Here is a 23,496-nt window from a genome sequence, read left to right on the forward strand (position 1 = left end):
ACATTGTGACATTAGTAGTAATATCCTGCTAGTATATTGTGAATAATATCACAGGATGTACACACCTGTGACATTAGGAGTAACTTCCCACTAGAATATTATCAATAATATCACAGGGCGTATACTATCTATGACATTAAAAGTAACATCCTTTTAAGATATTACAAATAATATCACAGGGTGTACATTTCCTGTGTCATTAGGAGTAACATCCCCCTAGGATATTATGAATAATATCACAGGCTATACCCCCCCCGTGACATTAGGAGTAACATCTCCGTAGGATTTTACAGGGTGTACTCCCTGTGTGACATTGTGCGTAAAATCTCCCTAGGATATTAAGAATAATATCACAGTGTGTACATACCCTGTAAAATTAGGAGTAACATCTCTTTAGGATATCATGAATAATATCACAGAGTGTGCACCCATTTTGACATTAGGAATAACATTTTCCTAGAATATTATGAATAATATCACCCACTGGGTGTACACCCCCAGTGACATTAGGATTAATACCCCCCTAGGATATTACGAATGATATCACAGGTGTACACCACTTGTGACGTTAGAAATAACATCCTCCTAAAATATTATGAATAATATCACAGGGTGTACACCCCCTGTGATAGTAGGAGTAACATACCCCTAGGATACTATCAATAATATTTCAGCGTGACCACCCCCTGTGACACTGGGAGTAATATTCCCTAGGGTATTACAAATAATATCACAGGATGTATACCACCTGTGACATTAGTTGTAAAACATTCCCCTAGGATATGATGAATAATATCACAGGGTGTACACTTACTGTGACATTAGGAGTAATATCTCTCTAGAATATTTCTTCTAATATCATAGGGTGTACACCCACAGTGATATTAACAGTAATATCTTCCTAGTATATTACAAATTCTGCTGGCACCTGACCACTTCCCCCACGGACTGAGGTCAGGTTAACCCAACCAGCTGACACCACCGCAGCCAACACCCAACTGTATGTACCCAAGGTGGAACACATTTGCTGTTCTCCGTGGGTCCAGTTGCTTTCTTGGTAAATCCTAGTGTGATCTCCTGGACAACCTAGTTAAAGAGCTAGTATTTACTTACCATTTTGTTTCCCCTCAGTGAAAGCGGTGCACACACTAGCTGCTTCTGTCAGCCATCTTGAACAAGAACCCCCTGAAAGAAGCTTTCTTGAACACTGCTTCTTCTAAAACTGCTTATCAGGAATTCGAGCAGACATTTACCACCAAAATATAATAAAATAATCATCACTAGTACTTCTCAACTAACACCCTAGTAAATCTAATTGCTGTCACAAAATGTCCTTCCTTTGTTCTCTATTATTCTATATTCGCCTCCCTCACTCCCTCTGCATTTAAATAAACTAAAAGTATAAGACTGGAATGGGCCTCACAGCCATTTTAATTACATGTAATTATTTGTAAAACATATAAACCGAGGTCAAATCACTAGAACAACTTTCCTAACATGATCTCTATATGATCTAGCAACTGCATATGATCTAACTTTACCCCATACATAGTAGGACCTCAGAGAAGGAGCATAAAAGCCAGAGGGCTTGTGGAGATATTTCCTGTTAAATATACATGACAGAAGTAAAAATAAGCTTTCTCTACAGCCTCTCCTTATCCTGCTTTATGACCTGCAGGAATCTGGAATCTCTATCTTCCTACAGAAAGGAAAAAGGATTTCTTAGCAGTCTTTTGGGCAATAAATCTTGAAATTCTGAGACAAAGACAAAAGGATCAAGTCATTGCCAGGCTTACCATAAGGCAAAGGAGGGAAAAAGGAAGAATCATTCGCTAACCTGTGGTCTTTGCTCAGTCCTTGGACTCCTCAGGCAGCCTGCTCACCACATTCTCATTTAACTGGAGGTTATCTGTAAATAATACTTGTTGGTGCAGAAGAGAAATTAGGCATCGATTGCTTAAGCATGTTTCACTACTGCTTAAAAGTATGCCTAAGATAACTGGTGCCAGGTCTAAGGGGTTTTGAAAGGGCCTTTTAAGATCCTCTAGGGTTTTTGATTCCAAAGAATAACTTTGCAGTACAGAAATCAATATAAGATCTGAAAACCTGAAAATTGATTGATCTTTCCTCAGCTCCAAGGACCAATTAGATATTTGCCTGGAAATAAAGATACCATTTCTACTCATATCCTCAGAACCCTATTAATTAGAGACATAATCCTCATAAAACTGCAGCCTGGATCATTGAACCCTTGTCTATGGTTTTAATGTCCCCTCCAAAACTCATATGGAAACTTAATCCTCTATGAGGCAGCATTGAGAGGTGGGGGCCATTAGGACATGATTGGATTATGAAAGCTCTGCCCTCATGGATGAATTAATCTACTGATGGATTAATGAAATGGTTAATGGATTAATGGGTTGTCATGGGAATAGTACTAATGGCTTTATAAGGAGAGGAACAAGTACACACAAACCCTTCTCCATGTGCTACCCTGTGCCACCTCAGGATTTTGCAGGGAGACCCCACCAGCAATAAGGCCCTCACAAGATGTGGCCCCTCAACCTTGTACTTCTCAACCTCCATAACTATAAGAAATAAATCCCTTTTCTTTATCAATTACCCAGTTTTAAGGATTGTGTTAAAACTAACAGATAGCGGACTAAGACACCTCCCCACATCATGGACTTCTACCTCCTGAAAGAAACTGCAAAACACCCATTCATCAGGTGTCACTGGCCTGGCAACCTCCCTTAAACCAGACAAAGTTGAGAAAAAAAGACCAAAAAAACCCGTATGTGAATAATTATAATGGTGTCACAGTGATGCATTACTGCCATCATGACCATTATGAAGTTCTCACTCAAGGTCTACAGGCTCTTCATGCACACACAGCTCTATCATGTTTCCTTGTTCTGTTTGATTTCCCTAAGCACAAGTCAGTTGAAGCCGTTGTTGCAAGAGACCATGAAGTTCCTGACCAAAAGACCATAAGAGCACACTCAGTATCTGCTCTGTGCCTAAACATAATTCTGACAAGCTTTGCTTCTGTTCTTTTTAGTACAAATTAGTTGAGCAGATGTCCAAAAAGTCCCCTTTCTATAGTTCTTGACCAGTATTTACAGGTCCATACTCCATGACTGTAAGTTCTTTGTTCCCACATTATTCTACTAAGCTTGATTTTTGTTTTTGTTGGTGTTTTGTTGTTTGTTTTGCTGTGTATCAAATGAAAATGGCAGTAGATAAATTACTGCTACATTACTTTTTTTTTAAATTTTTTATTATTATTATACTTTAAGTTCTAGGGTACATGTGCATAACGTGCAGGTTTGTTACATATGTATACTTGTGCTGTGCTGCACCCATCAACTCGTCAGCACCCATCAACTTGTCATTTACATCAGGTATAACTCCCAATGCAATCCCTCCTCCCACCCCCTCCCCATGATAGGCGCCGGTGTGTGATGTTCCCCTTCCCGAGTCCAAGTGATCTCACTGTTCAGTTCCCACCTATGAGTGAGAACATGCGGTGTTTGGTTTTCTGTTCTTGTGATAGTTTGCTAAGAATGATGGTTTCCAGCTGCATCCACGTCCCTACAAAGGACACAAACTCATCCTTTTTTATGGCTGCATAGTATTCCATGGTGTATATGTGTCACATTTTCTTAATCCAGTCTGTCACTGATGGATATTTGGGTTGATTCCAAGTCTTTGCTATTGTGAATAGTGCCGCAATAAACATACGTGTGCATGTGTCTTTATAGCAGCATGATTTATAATCCTTTGGGTATATACCCAGTAATGGGATGGCTGGGTCATATGGTACATCTAGTTCTAGATCCTTGAGGAATCGCCATACTGTTTTCCATAATGGTTGAACTAGTTTACAATCCCACCAACGGTGTAAAAGTGTTCCTATTTCTCCACATCCTCTCCAACACCTGTTGTTTCCTGACTTTTTAATGATCGCCATTCTAACTGGTGTGAGATGGTATCTCATTGTGGTTTTGATTTGCATTTCTCTGATGGCCAGTGATGATGAGCATTTTTTTCATGTGTCTGCTGGCTGTATGAATGTCTTCTTTTGAGAAATGTCTGTTCATATCCTTTGCCCACTTTTTGATGGGGTTGTTTGTTTTTTTCTTGTAAATTTGTTTGAGTTCTTTGTAGGTTCTGGATATTAGCCCTTTGTCAGATGAGTAGATTGCAAAAATTTTCTCCCATTCTGTAGGTTGCCTGTTCACTCTGATGGTAGTTTCTTTTGCTGTGCAGAAGCTCTTTAGTTTAATGAGATCCCATTTGTCAATTTTGGCTTTTGCTGCCGTTGCTTTTGGTGTTTTAGACATGAAGTCTTTGCCCATGCCTATGTCCTAAATGGTACTACCTAGGTTTTCCTCTAGGATTTTTATGGTATTAGGTCTAACATTTAAGTCTCTGATCGATCTTGAATTAATTCTCGTATAAGGAGTAAGGAAAGGATCCAGTTTTAGCTTTCTACTTATGGCTAGCCAATTTTTCCAGCACCATTTATTAAATAGGGAATCCTTTCCCCATTTCTTGTTTCTCTCAGGTTTGTCAAAGATCAGATGGCTATAGATGTGTGGTATTATTTCTGAGGACTCTGTTCTGTTCCATTGGTCTATATCTCTGTTTTGGTACCAGTACCATGCTGTTTTGGTTACTGTAGCCTTGTAGTATAGTTTGAAGTCAGGTAGCACGATGCCTCCAGCTTTGTTCTTTTGACTTAGGATTGTCTTGGAGATGCGGGCTCTTTTTTGGTTCCATATGAACTTTAAAGCAGTTTTTTCCAATTCTGTGAAGAAACTCGTTGGTAGCTTGATGGGGATGGCATTGAATCTATAAATTACCTTGGGCAGTATGGCCATTTTCACGATATTGATTCTTCCTATCCATGAGCATGGTATGTTCTTCCATTTGTTTGTGTCCTCTTTTATTTCACTGAGCAGTGGTTTGTAGTTCTCCTTGAAGAGGTCCTTTACATCCCTTGTAAGTTGGATTCCTAGGTATTTTATTCTCTTTGAAGCAATTGTGAATGGAAGTTCATTCATGATTTGGCTCTCTGTTTGTCTGTTACTGGTGTATACGAATGCTTGTGATTTTTGCACATTAATTTTGTGTCCTGAGACTTTGCTGAAGTTGCTTATCAGCTTAAGGAGATTTTGGGCTGAGACAATGGGATTTTCTAAATATACAATCATGTCATCTGCAAAGAGGGACAATTTGACTTCTTCTTTTCCTAACTGAATACCCTTGATTTCTTTCTCTTGCCTGATTGCCCTAGCCAGAACTTCCAACACTATGTTGAATAGGAGTGGTGAGAGAGGGCATCCCTGTCTTGTGCCATTTTTCAAAGGGAATTTTTCCAGTTTTTGCCCATTCAGTATGATATTGGCTGTGGGTTTGTCATAAATAGCTCTTATTATTTTGACGTACATTCCATCAATACCGAATTTATTGAGCGTTTTTAGCATGAAGGGCTGTTGAATTTTGTCAAAAGCCTTTTCTGCATCTATTGAGATAATCATGTGGTTCTTGTCTTTGGTTCTGTTTATATGCTGGATTATGCTTATTGATTTGCGAATGTTGAACCAGCCTTGCATCCCAGGGATGAAGCCCACTTGATCATGGTGGATAAGCTTTTTGATGTGCTGCTGAATCCGGTTTGCCAGTATTTTATTGAGGATTTTTGCATCGATGTTCATCAGGGATATTGGTCTAAAATTCTCTTTTTTTGTTGTGTCTCTGCCAGGCTTTGGTATCAGGATGATGTTGGCCTCATAAAATGAGTTAGGGAGGATTCCCTCTTTTTCTATTGATTGGAATAGTTTCAGAAGGAATGGTACCAGCTCCTCCTTGTACCTCTGGTAGAATTCAGCTGTGAATCCATCTGGTCCCGGACTTTTTTTGGTTGGTAGGCTATTAATTATTGCCTCAATTTCAGAGCCTGCTATTGGTCTATTCAGGGATTCAACTTCTTCCTGGTTTAGTCTTGGAAGAGTGTAAGTGTCCAGGAAATTATCCATTTCTTCTAGATTTTCCAGTTTATTTGCGTAGAGGTGTTTATAGTATTCTCTGATGGTAGTTTGTATTTCTGTGGGGTCGGTGGTGATATCCCCTTTATCATTTTTTTATTGCGTCTATTTGATTCTTCTCTCTTTTCTTCTTTATTAGTCTTGCTAGCGGTCTGTCAATTTTGTTGATCTTTTCAAAAAACCAACTCCTGGATTCATTGATTTTTTGGAGGGTTTTTTGTGTCTCTATCTCCTTCAGTTCTGCTCTGATCTTAGTTATTTCTTGCCTTCTGCTAGCTTTTGAATGCGTTTGCTATTGCTTCTCTAGTTCTTTTAATTGTGATGTTAGAGTGTCAATTTTAGATCTTTCTTGCTTTCTCTTGTGGGCATTTAGTGCTATAAATTTCCCTCCACACTGCTTTAAATGTGTCCCAGAGATTCTGGTATGTTGTATCTTTGTTCTCATTGGTTTCAAAGAACATCTTTATTTCTGCCTTCATTTCGTTATGTACCCAGTAGTCATTCAGGAGCATGTTGTTCAGTTTCCATGTAGTTGAGTGGTTTTGATTGAGTTTCTTAGTCCTGGGTTCTAGTTTGATTGCACTGTGGTCTGAGAGACAGTTTGTTACAATTTCTGTTCTTGTACATTTGCTGAGGAGTGCTTTGCTTCCAATTATGTGGTCAATTTTGGAATAAGTGCGATGTGGTGCTGAGAAGAATGTATATTCTGTTGATTTGGGGTGGAGAGTTCTATAGATGTCTATTAGGTCTGCTTGCTGTGACAGTGGAGTGTTGACGTCTCCCATTATTATTGTATGGGAGTCTAAGTCTCTTTGTAAGTCTCTAAGGACTTGCTTTATGAATCTGGGTGCTCCTGTATTGGGTGCATATATATTTAGGATAGTTAGCTCTTCCTGTTGAATTGATCCTTTTACCATTATGTAATGGCCTTCTTTGTCTCTTTTGATCTTTGATGGTTTAAAGTCTGTTTTATCAGAGACTAGTATTGCAACCCCTGCTTTTTTTGTTCTCCATTTGCTTGGTAAATCTTCCTCCATCCCTTTATTTTGAGCCTATGTATGTCTCTGCGTGTGAGATGGGTCTCCTGAATACAGCAGACTGATGGGTCTTGACTCTTTATCCAGTTTGCCAGTCTGTGTCTTTTAATTGGAGCATTTAGTCCATTTACATTTAAGGTTAATATTGTTATGTGTGAATTTGATCCTGCCATTACGATATTAACTGGTTATTTTGCTCGTTAGTTGATGCAGTTTCTTCCTAGCCTCAATGGTCTTTACATTTTGGCATGTTTTTGCAATGGCTGGTACCGGTTGTTCCTTTCCATGTTTAGTGCTTCCTTCAGGGTCTCTTGTAAGGCAGGCCTAGTGGTGACAAAATCTCTAAGCATTTGCTTATCTGTAAAGGATTTTATTTCTCCTTCACTTATGAAACTTAGTTTGGCTGGATATGAAATTCTGGGTTTAAAATTCTTTTCTTTAAGAATGTTGAATATTGGCCCCCACTCTCTTCTGGCTTATAGAGTTTCTGCTGAGAGATCTGCTGTGAGTCTGATGGGCTTCCCTTTGTGGGTAACCCGACCTTTCTCTCTGGCTGCCCTTAAGATTTTTTCCTTCATTTCAACTTTGGTGAATCTGGCAATTATGTGTCTTGGAGTTGCTCTTCTCGAGGAGTATCTTTGTGGCGTTCTCTGTATTTCCTGGATTTGAATGTTGGCCTGCCCTACTAGGTTGGGGAAGTTCTCCTGGATGATATCCTGAAGAGTGTTTCCCAACTTGGTTCCATTTTCCCCCTCACTTTCAGGCACCCCAATCAGACGCAGATTTGGTCTTTTTACATAATCCCATACTTCTTGCAGGCTTTGTTCATTTCTTTTTCTTCTTTTTTCATTTGGTTTCTCTTCTCGCTTCATTTCGTTCATTTGATCCTCAGTCTCTGATACTCTTTCTTCCAATTGATCGAGTTGGTTACTGAAGCTTGTGCATTTGTCACGTATTTCTCGTGTCATGGTTTTCTTCTCTTTCATTTCGTTTATGACCTTCTCTGCATTAATTACTCTAGCCATCAATTCTTCCACTTTTTTTTCAAGATTTTTAGTTTCTTTGCGCTGGGTACGTAATTCCTCCTTTAGCTCTGAGAAGTTTGATGGACTGAAGCCTTCTTCTCTCATCTCGTCAAAGTCATTCTCCGTCCAGCTTTGATCCGTTGCTGGCGATGAGCTGCGCTCCTTTGCCGGGGGAGATGCGCTCTTATTTTTTGAATTTCCAGCTTTTCTGCCCTGCTTTTTCCCCATCTTTGTGGTTTTATCTGCCTCTGGTCTTTGATGATGATGGTGACGTACTGATGGGGTTTTGGTATAGGTGTCCTTCCTGTTTGATAGTTTTCCTTCTAACAGTCAGGACCCTCAGCTGTAGGTCTGTTGGAGATTGCTTGAGGTCCACTCCAGACCCTGTTTGCCTGGGTGTCAGCAGCAGAGGCTGCAGAAGATAGAATATTTCTGAACAGCGAGTGTCCCTGTCTGATTCTTGCTTTGGAGGCTTCCTCTCAGGGGTGTACTCCACCCTGTGAGGTGTGGGGTGTCAGACTGCCCCTAGTGGGTGATGTCTCCCAGTTAGGCTACTCAGGGGTCAGGGACCCACTTGAACAGGCAGTCTGTCCCTTCTCAGATCTCAACCTCCGTGTTGGGAGAACCACTGCTCTCTTCAAAGCTGTCAGACAGAGTCATTTGCGTCTGCAGAGGTTTCTGCTGCTTTTGTTGTTGTTTACTGTGCCCTGTCCCCAGAGGTGGAGTCTACAGAGACAGGCAGGTTTCCTTGAGCTGCTGTGAGCTCCACCCAGTTCGAGCTTCCCAGCGGCTTTGTTTACCTACTTAAGCCTCTGCAAAGACGGGCGCCCCTCCCCCAGCCTCGCTGCTGCCTTGCCGGAGATTGCAGACTGCTGTGCTAGCAATGAGGGAGGCTCCGTGGGCATGGGACCCTCCTGGCCAGGTGTGGGATATAATCTCCTGGTGTGCCTGTTTGCTTAAAGCGCAATATTGGGGTGGGAGTTACCCAATTTTCCAGGTGTTGTGTGTCTCAGTTCCCCTGGCTAGGAAAAGGGATTCCCTTTCCCCTTGCACTTCCCAGGTGAGGCAATGCCTCGCCCTGCTTCAGCTCTCGCTGGTCAGGCTGCAGCAGCTGACCAGCACCGATTGTCCGGCACTCCCTAGTGAGATGAACCCAGTACCTCAGTTGAAAATGCAGAAATCACCGGTCTTCTGTGTCGCTCATGCTGGGAGTTGGAGACTGGAGCTGTTCCTATTCAGCCATCTTCTACCACTGCTACATTACTTGAAACCAGTAATAAGCGATAGGTGACAAACTGAAGAAAAAAAAAAACAGAATAATCATAAAATTACATATATATCACACCTCAAAAAGAAAGACAGTGTGGTATGGTCTTGCTTGAGGCTATTGGTCCAACATACAGGCCAACACATTAAGTGATATTCTTATGATGATGACAATGAATTGTCAAGAAAGAATTGAAACTATATTTGGTTTATTCTTTATAAGAAGGTAGAGGTGTGTGAAATCCCTTTTTCTATGTTTTCAAACTAAATGGATATAGTTTGGCACTTGAAGGGGTAAGCTTTTGTCATAAAGACAATAATAGCCATCACTCTACAGTACCTACTCTACATATGCTGGCAATATGCCAGGTACTTAATCCTGCTGGGCAATGAGGCTGCAACACAGCCAGACATGAATCTGAGAGGGTTGAGAAAGGCAGAGCCATTCTGTTGTGGCCTTGGCAATTAGTTTTATTCTGAGAATTAAAGGCTTATAGATTGTCCTCTTAAGAAGACAGAGGAATGTGTAACGATTTTATTTAATTTACTGTATTAAGCTGATGTCATTTGGCACTTGAAGGAATAAGCTCTTGTTTTAATAATAATGGCCACCACTCTTAAGAATTTGCTCCATGCCAAGCAATGCGTCAGGTGTTCTAGCATAAAATGGCTTTAACTCTCCTAGGTAGTTCTTATTATCCTCATTTTACATGTTGAGAAACTGTAGTTTAGGGAGATTATTATCTGCCTAAGAACAATAAGTGAATGGTAGAGTCAAGACTCAAATCCAGTTGCATAAGACCTCAAAGCCCCACTCTTCATAATCTCAGTCAAAGTCTATTTATATAAGAAATCCCACCCTAGAACTTAAAGTATAATAATAATTTAAAAAAAAAAGAAATCCCTTATATGTAATGTATTATTCCCTGGCAATACCCATAAAGGAGTCATCTCTGTAATGAGCTTTCTGGTACCACGGGAAGGTTCCTATCCCTATCTCTCTTTTTCCACGGAACAATGTTCCTAGCCAGGGAGAGAAGAGCCATTCTGGATCTGGCTAGTCTGAGCCAAGGGAGAATTTTAATCATGTTAAAGGAACCCATCCTGAGTAATTCCTTGACGTCACCCACTAAGTCCATCCACCTCTCAGTGACCAGCCTGGCCCTTGTCCACTATACTCAGCTCTTTCCCTGGCAGCTGAAGTCACTCTAAAAATAGCTTCTGGACCTTGGAAGGAACCGGTCCTGGTGCCTACAGTAAATAAAGTACCACTGAGGTTGGGAAGAATTGCTCCCTGGGCAACAGTCAGCTCCACTCCACAAAAATGCCAGTTAAGCCCTCTCATTTTCCAAGAATGAGAGGCCAGGAAAACCGCCATAGAAATAAAATCCCTTTCTTTCTTTCTGCCGTGAATGTTTTTCAAATTTCTGATCTAACCTAAAATGTACTGACTCGGTGTTCCTTGTTCTAAGCTCTAATGGCAGTTAATATGTCCCATGGTAGGGGGGAGTTACACGTAAAATCTTCACAAGCCCCAATGCCTGAGTATGAATAATTAGCAACTTCTCTCATGGGAGTAGGGAGACATTAGAAATCTTCCCCACACTGGGTGCTGGAAAGTCCTGAGGCTCACCTACACACCCCACACATTTTAGCAATTCCCTATTGCCTGCCCAACCTCTGTGAAGCCACAAATTTTTTTCAGTGGATTTTTTTCAAATGCGTTTTAATTTGGTGATCAATTTATTAGAAACCTGCTCTTCGGTTATTTGTCACAGGAGTCTAGCAAGATATCTGAGCCATGGGTTCAAAGGCTAAGCTCCAACTTTAAGATTTAATAACACCATCATAATATGCTAAGACACAGACTAATGTGGTGGCAAAGGTTCCATTTCCCACCCCCACTGGAATTTCACCCCAGAGATGCCTGAACCAAACCTGACACCAGTTGGCTCAATATCTCCCCTTTGTTTATAGCATATCTAAACATGAATATCAAAGGGACACATAATAAATTGGAAGTTGATAAAAGAGAAACTTCTGATACATGAGATTTCATGATTTCTAGACATAGTCCACCTAAAGATTGAATGCCAACAAGAGTAAAGTACATATTCAGGAGGTCTCCCTTCCCAGCAAAAGAGGCGAAGAGGATGGCACCTGATATAAAGAGGGCTTGTTTTGTCTCCTCATCCTCTTCCCCAACCCAGTAGATGGATTATTCAACAGAGACTCTGTAATTTCCCCCATTTAGCCACTTTCTGGTTTTGGCCCCACCATCTCTGGGAGGCTTCCTAAAAGTGCTTGCAGCCTCTTTCTCCAACCTCCATCATTTACATTCCTTGCCAATTAACCCAGCCTTTACTTATTATGGCAGACAGAAGAATGACCTCCCCCAAAATGTCTGCACCCTAATCCCTGAGAACAGAACAAAAAGGACTTTGCAGATGTGATTAAATAGAGGACCCTGAGATAGATTATCCAGGATTCTCCAGGAGTTGGACCTAAGGTAATCAAAAGGATCCTGTCAAGTAAAAGAGGGAAGCAGAAGAGGAGGTCAGAGTGATGTGATGTGAGATGTATTTCACTTTGGGTTTGAAGATAGAGGAAGGGGGCTATGAGCCAAGGAACTTGGGAGCCCTCTAAAAGCTGGAAATTGAAAGGAAATGGATGCTCCCCTAGAACCTATAGAAAGAAAAACAGTCCTGCAAACATTTTAGACCAGTGAGACCCATGTTGGATGTTGAACTTCTAACCTACAAAAATGTAATATAATAAATGTGTGTTGTTTTAAACCACTAAATTTGTGGTAATTTGTTACAGCAGCAATGGGAAGCTAGTATACTTGTTCACTATCTTGTATTCCTCTTTCACTATTTCAGATGTGTGGGTCTTGTCTCCCTGAGAGATCACATAGTGCTTTTAGTAAATTGGTCTTATTCATTTCCACCTGCATATGGTGAACCCTCAATCCTGTTAACTTCATTATCTCACTTCCTCTAGAGAATGCTGACCCTCTGACAGCAATAGGTTCAGGAAGAAACAAATGAGGCATCAGGCCACCCAATTACTAGCAACCTAACTTAGCTCTCAACAGCCACCAAGAGAACAAACTCTACTATTCCCTAGTCCAGGGATCCTTACATAAAGTGATGACAGCAAACATAGAAGGTGAGGCAACCTGGATTTACTCACATTTCTAAGGTTATACCAGCAGGAGACCAACAGGTAGGCCCAAGATGGTCTTGAACACAAAAACTCAGCATATGTCCTTTATTTGCAATATAAGTCCTTATCCATATGATCTCAGTCTTTGTCCTCTACTCAAAATGCACTCCAAACTCACCCAAGATGATCTGAAGATCAAGGATGGCTCTACATGATTGCTTCATTTGCACACAGCATTTGTGGGCACAACGTCATTAACACTGGAAGAGAGCCTAGTTAGAAAAGTTGGTGGGGGTCTCTTCATTAACTCCAGTTAACTAGCCATACTTTTTCTTTGCTCTTTGGTAACAAAGATACAAATAGTCCTACACTTCTTTCTTTCACCTGCTCCTCGTATATTTTAATAAATGTACTTACTTGGTTCATTCTATTTCTACTAATACAGAATATTTTCAAACATGTATAGCCATATAATTATAATTTTATAACCCCTCTAAACAAATGCATTTTATGTATTTATTGTATGTACTACTTAACATAATACATTTCTCTATGCATATTCAATTGATTTACCTTCCAACCAAATTATTCATTGAATATTTGTTAAAATATTGGCTGGACCTACCTGAAGGTTAGTCTCTTTTTTCATGCCTCTCACTTCAGAGGCATCTTCTGAGGAGAACTTTTCAGAGCTGATTTTCAGGCTCCATCAGAACTATGGGTTGGGCTGTATGTGAACTCACCAAGTAGCCACATTGCAAAGCTTCTGCTGACGACTTGCAGAAAGATGGGCATCCAGACCAGGAATTCATTGCAGATTCATTTTCACAAAGCAGAGAACTTAGTGCTCCCAGTTCTGCTGGCATCCTCTCTGTCACCTTTTAAAGGATACCAGTACATCGTTTGTTGATAATGAGACAAGGACGAGGACATTTGTTCCCTTCTTCTCCTGTCTCTTCTCAAAATCATTTATCCCTCATATTTAGGTGAGGAAGCAGTACCTTTTCTGATTGTGTCACTGCAAAGAATGACATATCCTTCCTCCTTCATGGTGAACTCCTCAGCTGTTCTTTTAGAAGACAGTGGTAACTGTCAGGGCAAGTGGAGGAAGCCAAATAGTAGGTGGCCTGGTCTTATAGAAAAGTACTGTAAAAACAGCTTAAAATTCACAGCATACTGATAGAATGTCAGAATTAAAAAGGAATTTAGGAATCCCTCGATCCCATAAAAGTTCATATATCAGATGTGGAAACAGAGGTCCAAATGATGTCCTCAAAGTCATACCCTTAGGGGTGAGAATTAGAACCCTAACTTCTGACTCCCAGCACTGTTTCCACTAACTCCTATCCCATCCCATCTCAACCCCCCACATCCATTGGCAAAATAGAACACTCTATAAAATCAACCACAATTTCAGACAAGATGAAGTAATGCATGATACTAAATATAAGAAGTCAAGTCATTTGGATTTTTGTTTGTGTGAACTCAAGTGTTTTACAATTTTATCTTATAAATATTATTATAAATCTGATTTGGGTTGTATTCTTTGGCAATTTACTTAAGTGGTGGCACCAACATTTATTTTCCTGCTGCAAAACTGTCAATGTTCCCAAATGTTGGTCCAGGAATTATAAATGATTTATGCCTGCTCATTGAGTCTCTCACTGCAAATCACATTAGCCCTGAAGCAGGCAGACATGCCTATATCTCCCTCTGGATCCAGGGTACCACACCTCTTAACTGATATGGCAGACAGATAAGCTATTTTCAGGTCCTCAAAAGGAGACTGGAAAATGTAATTAATTCAAGCCAAATACTCTTACTATTCCCTTGCATATACAACGAAGATAAAAATATCTATCTTATTAAACAGTTTAATAAGAAAGATAATATATACACAGTGCCTGGCACATGGATGGAAGGAACTTAGTTGATGGTAGTTACAATATTTATAATATGTTTTCTTTGTTTCAATTTAATATGATTTATGTGACTTTTCATACTTACCGCACATGCAACATCTTTTAGATAATTCTATATCTAGGTTATTAATAAAACATTGATATCCTCTCCAGCGTTTACACAGAGGCACCTCTTGTAAAGCCTTCAGCAAAATTCCCACTGGGGAATTTCAGCTGTCTCCCACTCTCTTTTTTTTTTTTCACTTTTATTTCCATATTAAAGGTTTTTATTTTTAAGGTATAAAATATGATATTTTGATACTTGTATACTTTATGAAATGATTGCATCAAGTTAATGAACATATTACCTCACAGTTTCCCGTGTGTGTGCATGTATGTGTGTGTGTGTGTGTGTGTGCTTAGAGCTCTTGAGATCTACTCTTTTAGCAAATTTCAAGCATATGTTAACTATAGTCACCAGCCTGTATATTAGGTCTCCAGGACTTACTCGCCTTATAACTGAAAGGTTGTATCCTTTAACTAATTTCTCTCTTTTACCCCCAACTGCAGCCCCAAATAATCACCATTCTACCCTTTGATACTGAGTTCAACTTGTTTTTTGAGATTCTACATATAAGTGAGATCATGTATTATGTGTCTTTCTGTGCCTCACTTATTTGGTGTGGCATAATATCCCTCAAGTTCAGCCATGTTGACACAAATGACAATATTTCCTTCTTCTGAATAATATTGCTAACTGATATTCCATTGTGTGTGTGTGTGATAAACACACACCACATTTTCTTTAAGAATTCAAACATCAATGGACACTTAGGCTGTTTCTGTATCTTGGTTCTTGTGAATCTTGCTGTCTCTTTGGCAGTCATTTCTGTACCCCCTCCCCCAGAAGCAGCTTTACTGCACTCTAAAAGTGTCTTAGGAAAATGATTCAGAAGCAAGTACTTCTCTTGGCATGTTCTTCAGTAAACATGATGATGGAAAGCTTTGATTTCTGCCCTCCTTTAAACAGTACAATCGATTTTCAGTTGGGATTTTCCAGTTAATTTGATAGCTCCACGTTTCTGCCAGGCTGAAGAAAATGTGTGTGTTGTTGGCTGTTGTATTATTGTTGCTGGTGGTGCTGTTGCTACTGCTGAGATTTTGTGGTTGAGTCTATATTATGAAGAAATTGTAGAGCAGCAATAAATTTAACCTGAGTTCTGAACTCAAGCCTTTAGGTGTGACTTTTTTAATCACATGGAAATTCACATAAGAATTTTCAACCAGATTGCATCTTTATTTTTATTTCTAAAGCAAAGTGTACAGGATTCTGGTCTAAACGAATGGGAACAAACATTGCAGTTAGATTTTATTGGGGTGTTGTAAAAACACTGTTTTCCAAAATCAGATTGTTTCAAAACTGACCCTGATTTCCAGATTTTAAAGTTAGGAAATAAGACAGTAAAAATCAAGGGTCAAATAGTCAAGCGACTATTTTTTAAAAATCAGCATTTTCCTTACCAACTTTCTTTAGACCATGCTCCGTTTAGTACTGAAACTCAGAGAAGTTCCAGGAATAGCGTGATGAAATCTATGCGATCCGAGCACGGGAAGCTCTAAGCTTCCTTTGGCTCGCTCAGTAAATCAGGGATGGGCTCAGAGAATGACTTCGCATTTCGCACCAGAAGATCTCAGGCTTTAGAGAGAACACTAGACGAAATCCTTATTTCCCTGCCTCATTCCTGAAAACTTCTGCCTGGGAACCGACTTGCTGTGACAAATAAAATGGGAGGAGTCTGGCTGAAAAGTTTGTGAATTTCGGAAAGCAAAGCGAAATGCCGCTCCCACCAGGTCCGAATTTTCTGCGAGCTACCTTATGAAACTGGTGAATTTGCCAGAATGAATTTTCATTCATTTAACTTTGGCGGATCATCTACTAGGGTGCCTGGCATGGTGCTAATTGCTGGAGAAAATGACTTTAAAACAAAAACGAAAAAAACTTTCAGCCCCCAGCAAGGCGCCAGGCACTTCCTACAAACTCAAGGAGTGCTTGAGAGGTGAGTTAATGACCACCCCTCCTGTCCTAAAGAGACGGACTTTTAAAGTCTGCCTTGAAACTGCTCGGGGCTACACTAGCGCCCTCTGGACGCAGGCTCTGGTTAGCGCTCCACAGCACCAGCCTTTCTTTGATTTGTAGCCGCCAAAGATTTGATAGTGCGGAGTGCGTGTGGATTCTGAAGGCTGAAGACACACACGACAGTCAGGAGTAGAATTCCGACCCCGCAAAGTGACATGGCCACAAAATCTGCTTCTACAGTCGTTCATTTTGTGGTCACTGTGGCACGGGCGAAAGCTATGAGCTCTCTCTTTAGGAATCACAGACACACTTACAAACGGTTTCAAGAGGTTCTTATGTTAGAAACCTCTAGTCTTGGAAAAAGTCATTTCCGCTGAAGTATGTGGTAGCTGAGTGCAAATGCTCTTCTGCTACAGCCCAGGTGGCAGAGGCGCAAACACTACGCTCCACTTAGTGCCGGCACTGCAGCCTTCGCAACTCTTCAAGCAGCTCTGCACCAAAAACCCAGGCCGCGATCGGAGTCTAAACTGCTAAAAAGCTCCAAGGCTCGGGACAGGGTCTTAGCAGGGGTTGTCTTCCTTCAGGATCCGCGGCTCATTGTGCCCAAGATCCGCCATCCAAGTCCGGCTCCGCGCGAAACTTGCCTGTTCCACGCTCTGCGCCTGACGCGCGCCATTGTCCTCGCGGTCCAGTTCCAATCCCGGGTCCTGTGACCGCCCTACCGGCGGGCCCTGCGGGGAGCGATACCTGGTCTCAGATACCTAGTCCCCAGCCCCGAGTTGTTATTCCCTCGCTGTAGTTAAGAAGGAGGAGAGTCAATTAAGGGCATCTCGGAAGTCAGGCGTTCCTGCTGCCACCTTGAGCACGGAGGCCACCAACCCCCGAGGGGGAAGAGATGCAGCGCGGGGCAGGGGTGTTATCCTAAGAAATGTAGACGCTTCTGGGGACTGAGGACAAGGGTGCTAACACGACCCCAGAGTACCTGGAGGTCCGTGACTCGCGCCACGGACGGCACACCTAGTGGCTAATTTCTGCTCCGCCTCAAAGAACCTCAAGTCAGAGTCCTTGCCTCTCCCAACAGCCCCGGGATGCTGCTGCTGCGCTCACCGCACAGGCAGCGCCCGGACCGGCTGCTGCAGATCGCGCGCTGCGCGCTCACACCGGGAGGTGGTGGGGACGCTGAAAAGCTTATTGCTCGCCACTCTGGACGCTGTGGGCGGCAAGTACCTTAGTCCCGACCTCTACTGTTCTGGGCGCGCCTGGAGCTGAATGCTCAGGCACAGTGAAATTGAAACCCGGTTCTGCGGGATGTGAGAGTTGTCGAGGTTACGTGTAATTGGGTGTGATGGAGGGGGCCTGTTTGTGATGTGTGCAGGTTTGATGCAAGCAGGTCATCGTCGTGCGGGCGTGTGGATGCGACCGCCCGAGAGACTCGGAGGCAGGCTTGGGACACGTTTGAGTGAACCCCTCAGGATACTCTTCTGCGCCAGTATCTGTTTTTTAGTGTCTGTGATTCAGCGTGGGCACATGTTGGGAGACAGTAATGGGTTTGTGTGTGTGTAAATGAGTGTGACCGGAAGTGAGTGTGAGCTTCGGTCTAGGCAGGGACCACACAGCACTGTCAGGCCTGCCTACTCTTTAGGAGAGGACTGAAGTGTGGGGGTGGGGGTGCGGGACCGGAAGAGAATGTGTCTGGGAAGTCTTGGCAAACAGCAGCCGGAAACCAAGGGGCAGCTGTGCAAACGGCTCAGGCAGGTGATGGATGGCAGGGTAGGAAGGGAGAGGGCCAGAGGCCTGGATGGAGGCTTCCACATCTGTACCTTGCAACTCACCCCTCAGGCCCAGCAGGTCATCGGCCCCGTCCTCACACATGTAATGGATCTGAAGAGTACCCCAGGACAGTCCGGGGAGATGGGGATTCTGAAGGTATCCATGGAGATCTGACGGAATCCCCTATGCGGACCAGGAAACTCTTTTAGATCCCTGCCTATCTGGAGCCCAGGCACTGGGCTATTTCTCACAACATTCTTTCAAGATAAGACTGTGGTCCCCATTTCAAAGATGAGTATATTGAAGCTCTGGGAAGTTACTTGCCCATGATCACACAACTCGGAACTGGGTCAACTGTAATTGAACTCCTGCCTAACAAAGTTCTTGCTCCCAGCTCCCTCTCTTGTTTCCCACGAGCCCTGCCCCTCTGTGGGTAATACTAGCTACTGGAGTCAGCCTTCTTGGGCCCAGAACCCACCCTTAGGGGCATTAGCCTTTAAAATCTCACTTGGGCAGGGGTCTGGGGTCAGAGTTGGAAGAGTCCCTACAGTCCTGGACCCTTTCCGCCAAATCCCGAAACCAGGGGTGGAGTGGGGCGCGGGTTCAAAACCAGGCCGGACTGAGAGGTGAAATTCACCATGACGTCAAACTGCCCTCAAATTCCCGCTTACTTTAAGGGCGTTTCTTTTGGTGCCCTACCATCCCCCCGCCCATTTCCATCAATGACTTCAATGCAAATACAAGTGGGACCGTCCTGCTGGATCCTCCAGGTTCTGGAAGCATGAGGGTGACGCAACCCAGCTGGGGCGAAGGACCCCTCCGCCCATTGGTTGCTGTGCACTGGCTGAACTTTTCCGACCCACAACGGCGGGAATAAGAGCAGTCGCTGGCGCTGGGAGGCATCAGAGACGCTACCCAGCCCAAGTGTCGCCGCCGCTTCCACAGGGCTCTGGCTGTACGCTGCCGCCGCCGCTGCCACCGCCTCTGATCCAAGCCACCTTCTGCCAGGCGAGCCCCGAGATTCTGGCTCAGGTATGTCTCTCTCTCCCTCTCCCTCTCCCTCCATTAGTCAGTTTCTCTCCCCCTTTCCTCCTCTCCCTCTCTCTCCATTAGTCTCTTCATCAGATAGCTTCTGTTAGTCGGCGATTTATACCGGCTCCTGCCCTAGGTTGGATCAGACAGTCTCAGTTCCCAGGCTCGCTCTTCCTGCTCGGCTGCGGACTCCAGTCTTATTCTCTCTGCACACAGGCTTGGGCCAGGCTCGGGACACTCAGGCTCCCCAGGGACCGCGCACAGAGACTGAGGCAAGAGTAACTTTCCGCAGACGGTGCGATCAGGGATGGCGTCTTGTGCCTAGCAGTCCCAGGGAAATTGGTTCAGAACCTGGAACAGAGTGGATGGGTGGCAGACAGGCCCCACGACTGAGGGACAAGCAGCCCTAAACTGCAAGCCCCAGTCACAGGTTCTGGGAGCAAAGACAGAAAGTCTTGGGTCCCAATTTAAGAGTAAAATTTCGCTCCTGCAGGGGACTGAGGTGTCAGCGGTGGAGCGGCTGAGGACTAAAATTGATTATTTTATTTCTCAGATTCCAATCGTAGAGACAATCCCTCTGGACAGATCTCTCCCCCCGCCCCCGCCCCCACCACGGTGTATGCAAAAGCCCCACAAGAGGAGGACAGCTCTGAGTTTCCTTATGGGAGCAGCTTCTGTGACAGGGGCCTGGGAGCATGTCCTCCGCAGGGACCTGGCTATCAGGTTTATATGCATGTGTGCAACTTTGGGGAGAAGGGTAGGCCTGAGGCCTCCCCCACTCAGCTCTCCCGCTAGGATTGCTTCTCCAGCTTTGTCAAACTGTGCATGCTAGAGGCCTGCTGAATCTCCCAGGAAGAGTCCACTGTGCTGATGAGGAAACAAAGAAGAAGAGAAATATAATGACCAGTCTGAAGCCAGAAAGTCAGGGCGTTAGAAGCAAGACAGAAAGCAGGATAGGAGCCAAGGTTTGTGGGCTCCTAGAACTTTGAACTGGCACAGGTAGTTTACCTCATTCTTCCCTTGCAGAGAGGTGTCATGGGCTTCCAGAAGTTCTCCCCCTTCCTGGCTCTCAGCATCTTGGTCCTGTTGCAGGCAGGCAGCCTCCATGCAGCACCATTCAGGTAAGACAGCCTGAAGCCAGAACCGCACAGGTATCAGACAATTCCATGCCTCTTAAGTGTGGTGTGCTGAATGCTTAAAAACTGACTGGGGGCAGGGGTAATGTATGTACTCGTGCACATATATAATTTTTTCTGATATAAAGATGTGTAGTACATAATTTATAAGTAGTGATAAATATTTAGACAATATTCTTTATTATAATTTTTTTTGAGATGGAGTCTCACTCTGTCACCCATGCTGGAGTGCAATGGCACCGTGTCGGCTCACTGCAACTTCCATCTCCTGTGTTCAAGCAATTCTCCTGCCTCAGCCTCCCGAGTAGCTGGGATTACAGACGCCCACCACCCTGCCCGCCTAATTTTTATATTTTTAGTAGAGGTAGGGTTTCACCATGTTGGCCAGGCTGGTCTCAAACTCCTGACCTCAGGTGATCTGCCTGCCTTGGCCTCCCAAAGTGCTGGGATTATAGCCATGAGCCACCGCACCCAGCCTATTATACATTTTATATGGCCCATTGAGTCTCACAAAATGCTTTTGTTGCTTTTAGTCAAACTTTCGTATGTTTCGTCATCCTATTTATCCTATTCCGCCATGATTTGATAAATGAATTGCATCCTATTGTGTTAAATAGTTTGCCACTAAATTTGTTATTGTTAAATCTGGTATTTTACCTGTTGATCTATTTCTCACCCACATATAAATCTATTAAACTGAAACTATTTTCAGGTCAGCACTAACTGTAAGTTTTAGCATTTAATTTTTAATAATGGTTGCACTCAGCTTGCAAAATTCTTGAAAATTTAACCATCAGCTTTCACAAGCCTATACAAACTGGCTCTAGCACACCACTGCTTGGAGGCACACACCAGTGCCTGGGTCCTGGGAACGACACTGGCCTTGTGCCCTGTCCCCTAATACTCCCACTGGCCACATTCTCAGGGGAAGAAGCAAAGACCAGGAAGCCTGGCTGCTTATCCTGGGGAGGGGCAGGCAGGGGCTGACAGCCTGCATTGAGTCAGCTTCCCCTTCACAGGTCTGCCCTAGAGAGCAGCCCAGACCCAGCCACACTCAGTGAGGAGGAAGCGCGCCTCCTGCTGGCTGCACTGGTGCAGGACTATGTGCAGATGAAGGCCAGTGAACTGGAGCAGGAGCAGGAGACCGAGGGCTCCAGGTGAGGCTCCCCAAGCGTCCAGTACAGGGCCTCCTCTCCCTGCAGCATACCCAGGAAGGTGGATCCCAGAAGGTAGGAGAGAACACACTGGCCAGGAATCCAACAGGCTGTGTTGTTCACCGGGACCTGGGGCCCGGCCGTTCTCAGGCTCCAAGGGAGACAGAGGTGCCAGTGCGGCTGGAGGAACTGAACTGCGGTTAGACACAATAAAAGGCTCCGTTTCTGAAAGTTCTTAGGAAATGAAATGGAGAGGTGTGGAATCGCTCACTGTGGTAATTGTTCTTGCAGTACTGGGAGACCTCCCAGCACTGGTTGAGTTAACACTAGTAAGGGTGAAGTCAGGGATAGACATAATATATCTCAGGAAATTCTAGAAATTTGGATCCATCTTGTTAATCTGCATATGACATTCTTTCACACCTATAAGGAGCCTTCATTTCACATTTGCAAGGTGAAGGTAAGGCCCTTGCAGGGGATGGGGACAGATAGAGCAGTGTCTGAGGTAGGTCAAGCCTTTAAATGTGTGGCATCTGTGGAGATGTGCATGTTATCAGGAAGCCAAGGAGAGCACCCGTCCCCAGATCCTGTGTACACACATCCCTGTGTACCCTGAGCCTGAGCAGAGACCATCCCCTGGCCTGGCCCCAGCACTGCTCAGGCAGAGGCATGTATTGCTCCTGCATCTGCCCTGAGAACCCCTCTGTCAAGCATGAAGGACTGAACAGCATGTGGAATGCCAGAAAAGATCATCCTTCCCCATCCAGCCCTTCCCTGCACTGCCCTGGCCCACTGCACATCTGAGCTGTCCTAAGGAAGGATAAGTGAGCTGCTCTCCTGCCTGCCCCTCCTGCTCCCACTCAGAGGGTCCCCTGCCTGGTCTAACCTTCTAAGTGACTGCCCATGGGGACAGATTCTGGTGCATGGTACTGTCTGGCATGTCTTTTCCCTGCAGCCTGGACAGCCCCAGATCTAAGCGGTGCGGTAATCTGAGTACTTGCATGCTGGGCACATACACGCAGGACTTCAACAAGTTTCACACGTTCCCCCAAACTGCAATTGGGGTTGGAGCACCTGGAAAGAAAAGGGATATGTCCAGCGACTTGGAGAGAAACCATCGCCGTTATGTTAGCATGCCCCAGGATGCCAACTAAACTCCTCCCTCTCCTTCCTAATTTCCCTTCTTGCGTCCTTCCTATAACTTGATGCATGTGGTTTAGTTCCTCTGTTGTGGCTCTTTGGGCTGGTATTGGTGGCTTTCCTTGTGGCAGAGGATGTCTCAAGCTTCAGACGGGAGGAAAAAGAGCAGGACTCACAGGCTGGAAGAGAATCACCCGGGAAAATACCACAAAGTAAGGGCTGCTTTGAGTCCCCCAGAGATGTCATGAGAGCTCCTCTGTCCTGCTTCTGAATGTACTGATCATTTGAGGAATAAAACTAATTTTCCCCAAAGATCTGAGCTGTGCTGGTCATTGCTCTGATCTATGTCCCAGGCTTCATAGTGTGTAAGACCTATGCTTAGAAATAGCCTTAACCCTAGGCTAGCTGGACAGAGGATATGGTGGGTGGTCCCTCTGACCAAGCTCAAGCAGCAAGAACAGGAGTCCTAAGGAGCAGGTAAGTACCTCTAGGATTTGATGCTGCAAACTCCACTCATCTTCCAGGTAAGACTGAGGAATTTTTTATTTTCCTAAGAAGGGGTATTTGGTGCCCGTGAGTGGGGTATAGATTTTATAGTCCTTTGTGAATGGGGCTGGGTGTAGGGCCATAATTCACTCCAGTGTCATAAACCTCCGCTTTAATTTTTAGTTAGTTTATACAGGAAAGATTGGTTGTTACTGCTCCATATTCCATAGCCAGTCATCCAGAGTCACCTT

The 23,496-nt window shown here is 43.8% G+C and overlaps 1 protein-coding gene across 2 annotated transcripts; it reads left to right on the forward strand.

Moving 5' to 3' along the window:
- The first annotated feature begins 17,974 nt into the window (after positions 1-17,974).
- On the forward strand, positions 17,975-23,073 carry LOC105486932 (calcitonin). Of its 2 annotated transcripts, XM_011750076.3 has the most exons (5): positions 17,975-19,329; positions 19,546-19,624; positions 20,356-20,450; positions 21,485-21,622; positions 22,575-23,073. In XM_011750076.3, the coding sequence occupies exons 3-5, from the start codon at positions 20,365-20,367 to the stop codon at positions 22,771-22,773; spliced, it is 423 nt and encodes a 140-aa protein (XP_011748378.2). In that variant the 5' UTR covers positions 17,975-19,329; positions 19,546-19,624; positions 20,356-20,364; the 3' UTR covers positions 22,774-23,073. The 2 variants fall into 2 exon arrangements, with proteins under 2 accessions (XP_011748378.2, XP_011748377.2); XM_011750075.3 differs by lacking the exon at positions 19,546-19,624 and having other exon boundaries at positions 18,194-19,329.
- The last annotated feature ends 423 nt before the right edge of the window (positions 23,074-23,496 follow it).

The sequence above is a fragment of the Macaca nemestrina genome, chromosome 12 (assembly GCF_043159975.1).
Source record: "Macaca nemestrina isolate mMacNem1 chromosome 12, mMacNem.hap1, whole genome shotgun sequence".
Taxonomy (NCBI): Eukaryota; Metazoa; Chordata; class Mammalia; order Primates; family Cercopithecidae; genus Macaca; species Macaca nemestrina.

Coding starts and splice junctions, on each gene's coding strand:
- LOC105486932 (XM_011750076.3), top strand. CDS start 20,365: ATGGGCTTCCAGAAGTTCTCCCCCTTCCTGGCTCTCAGCATCTTGGTC. Junction 20,451..21,484: donor CTCCATGCAGCACCATTCAG/GTAAGACAGCCT, acceptor TCCCCTTCACAG/GTCTGCCCTAGAGAGCAGCC. Junction 21,623..22,574: donor CAGGAGACCGAGGGCTCCAG/GTGAGGCTCCCC, acceptor TTTTCCCTGCAG/CCTGGACAGCCCCAGATCTA.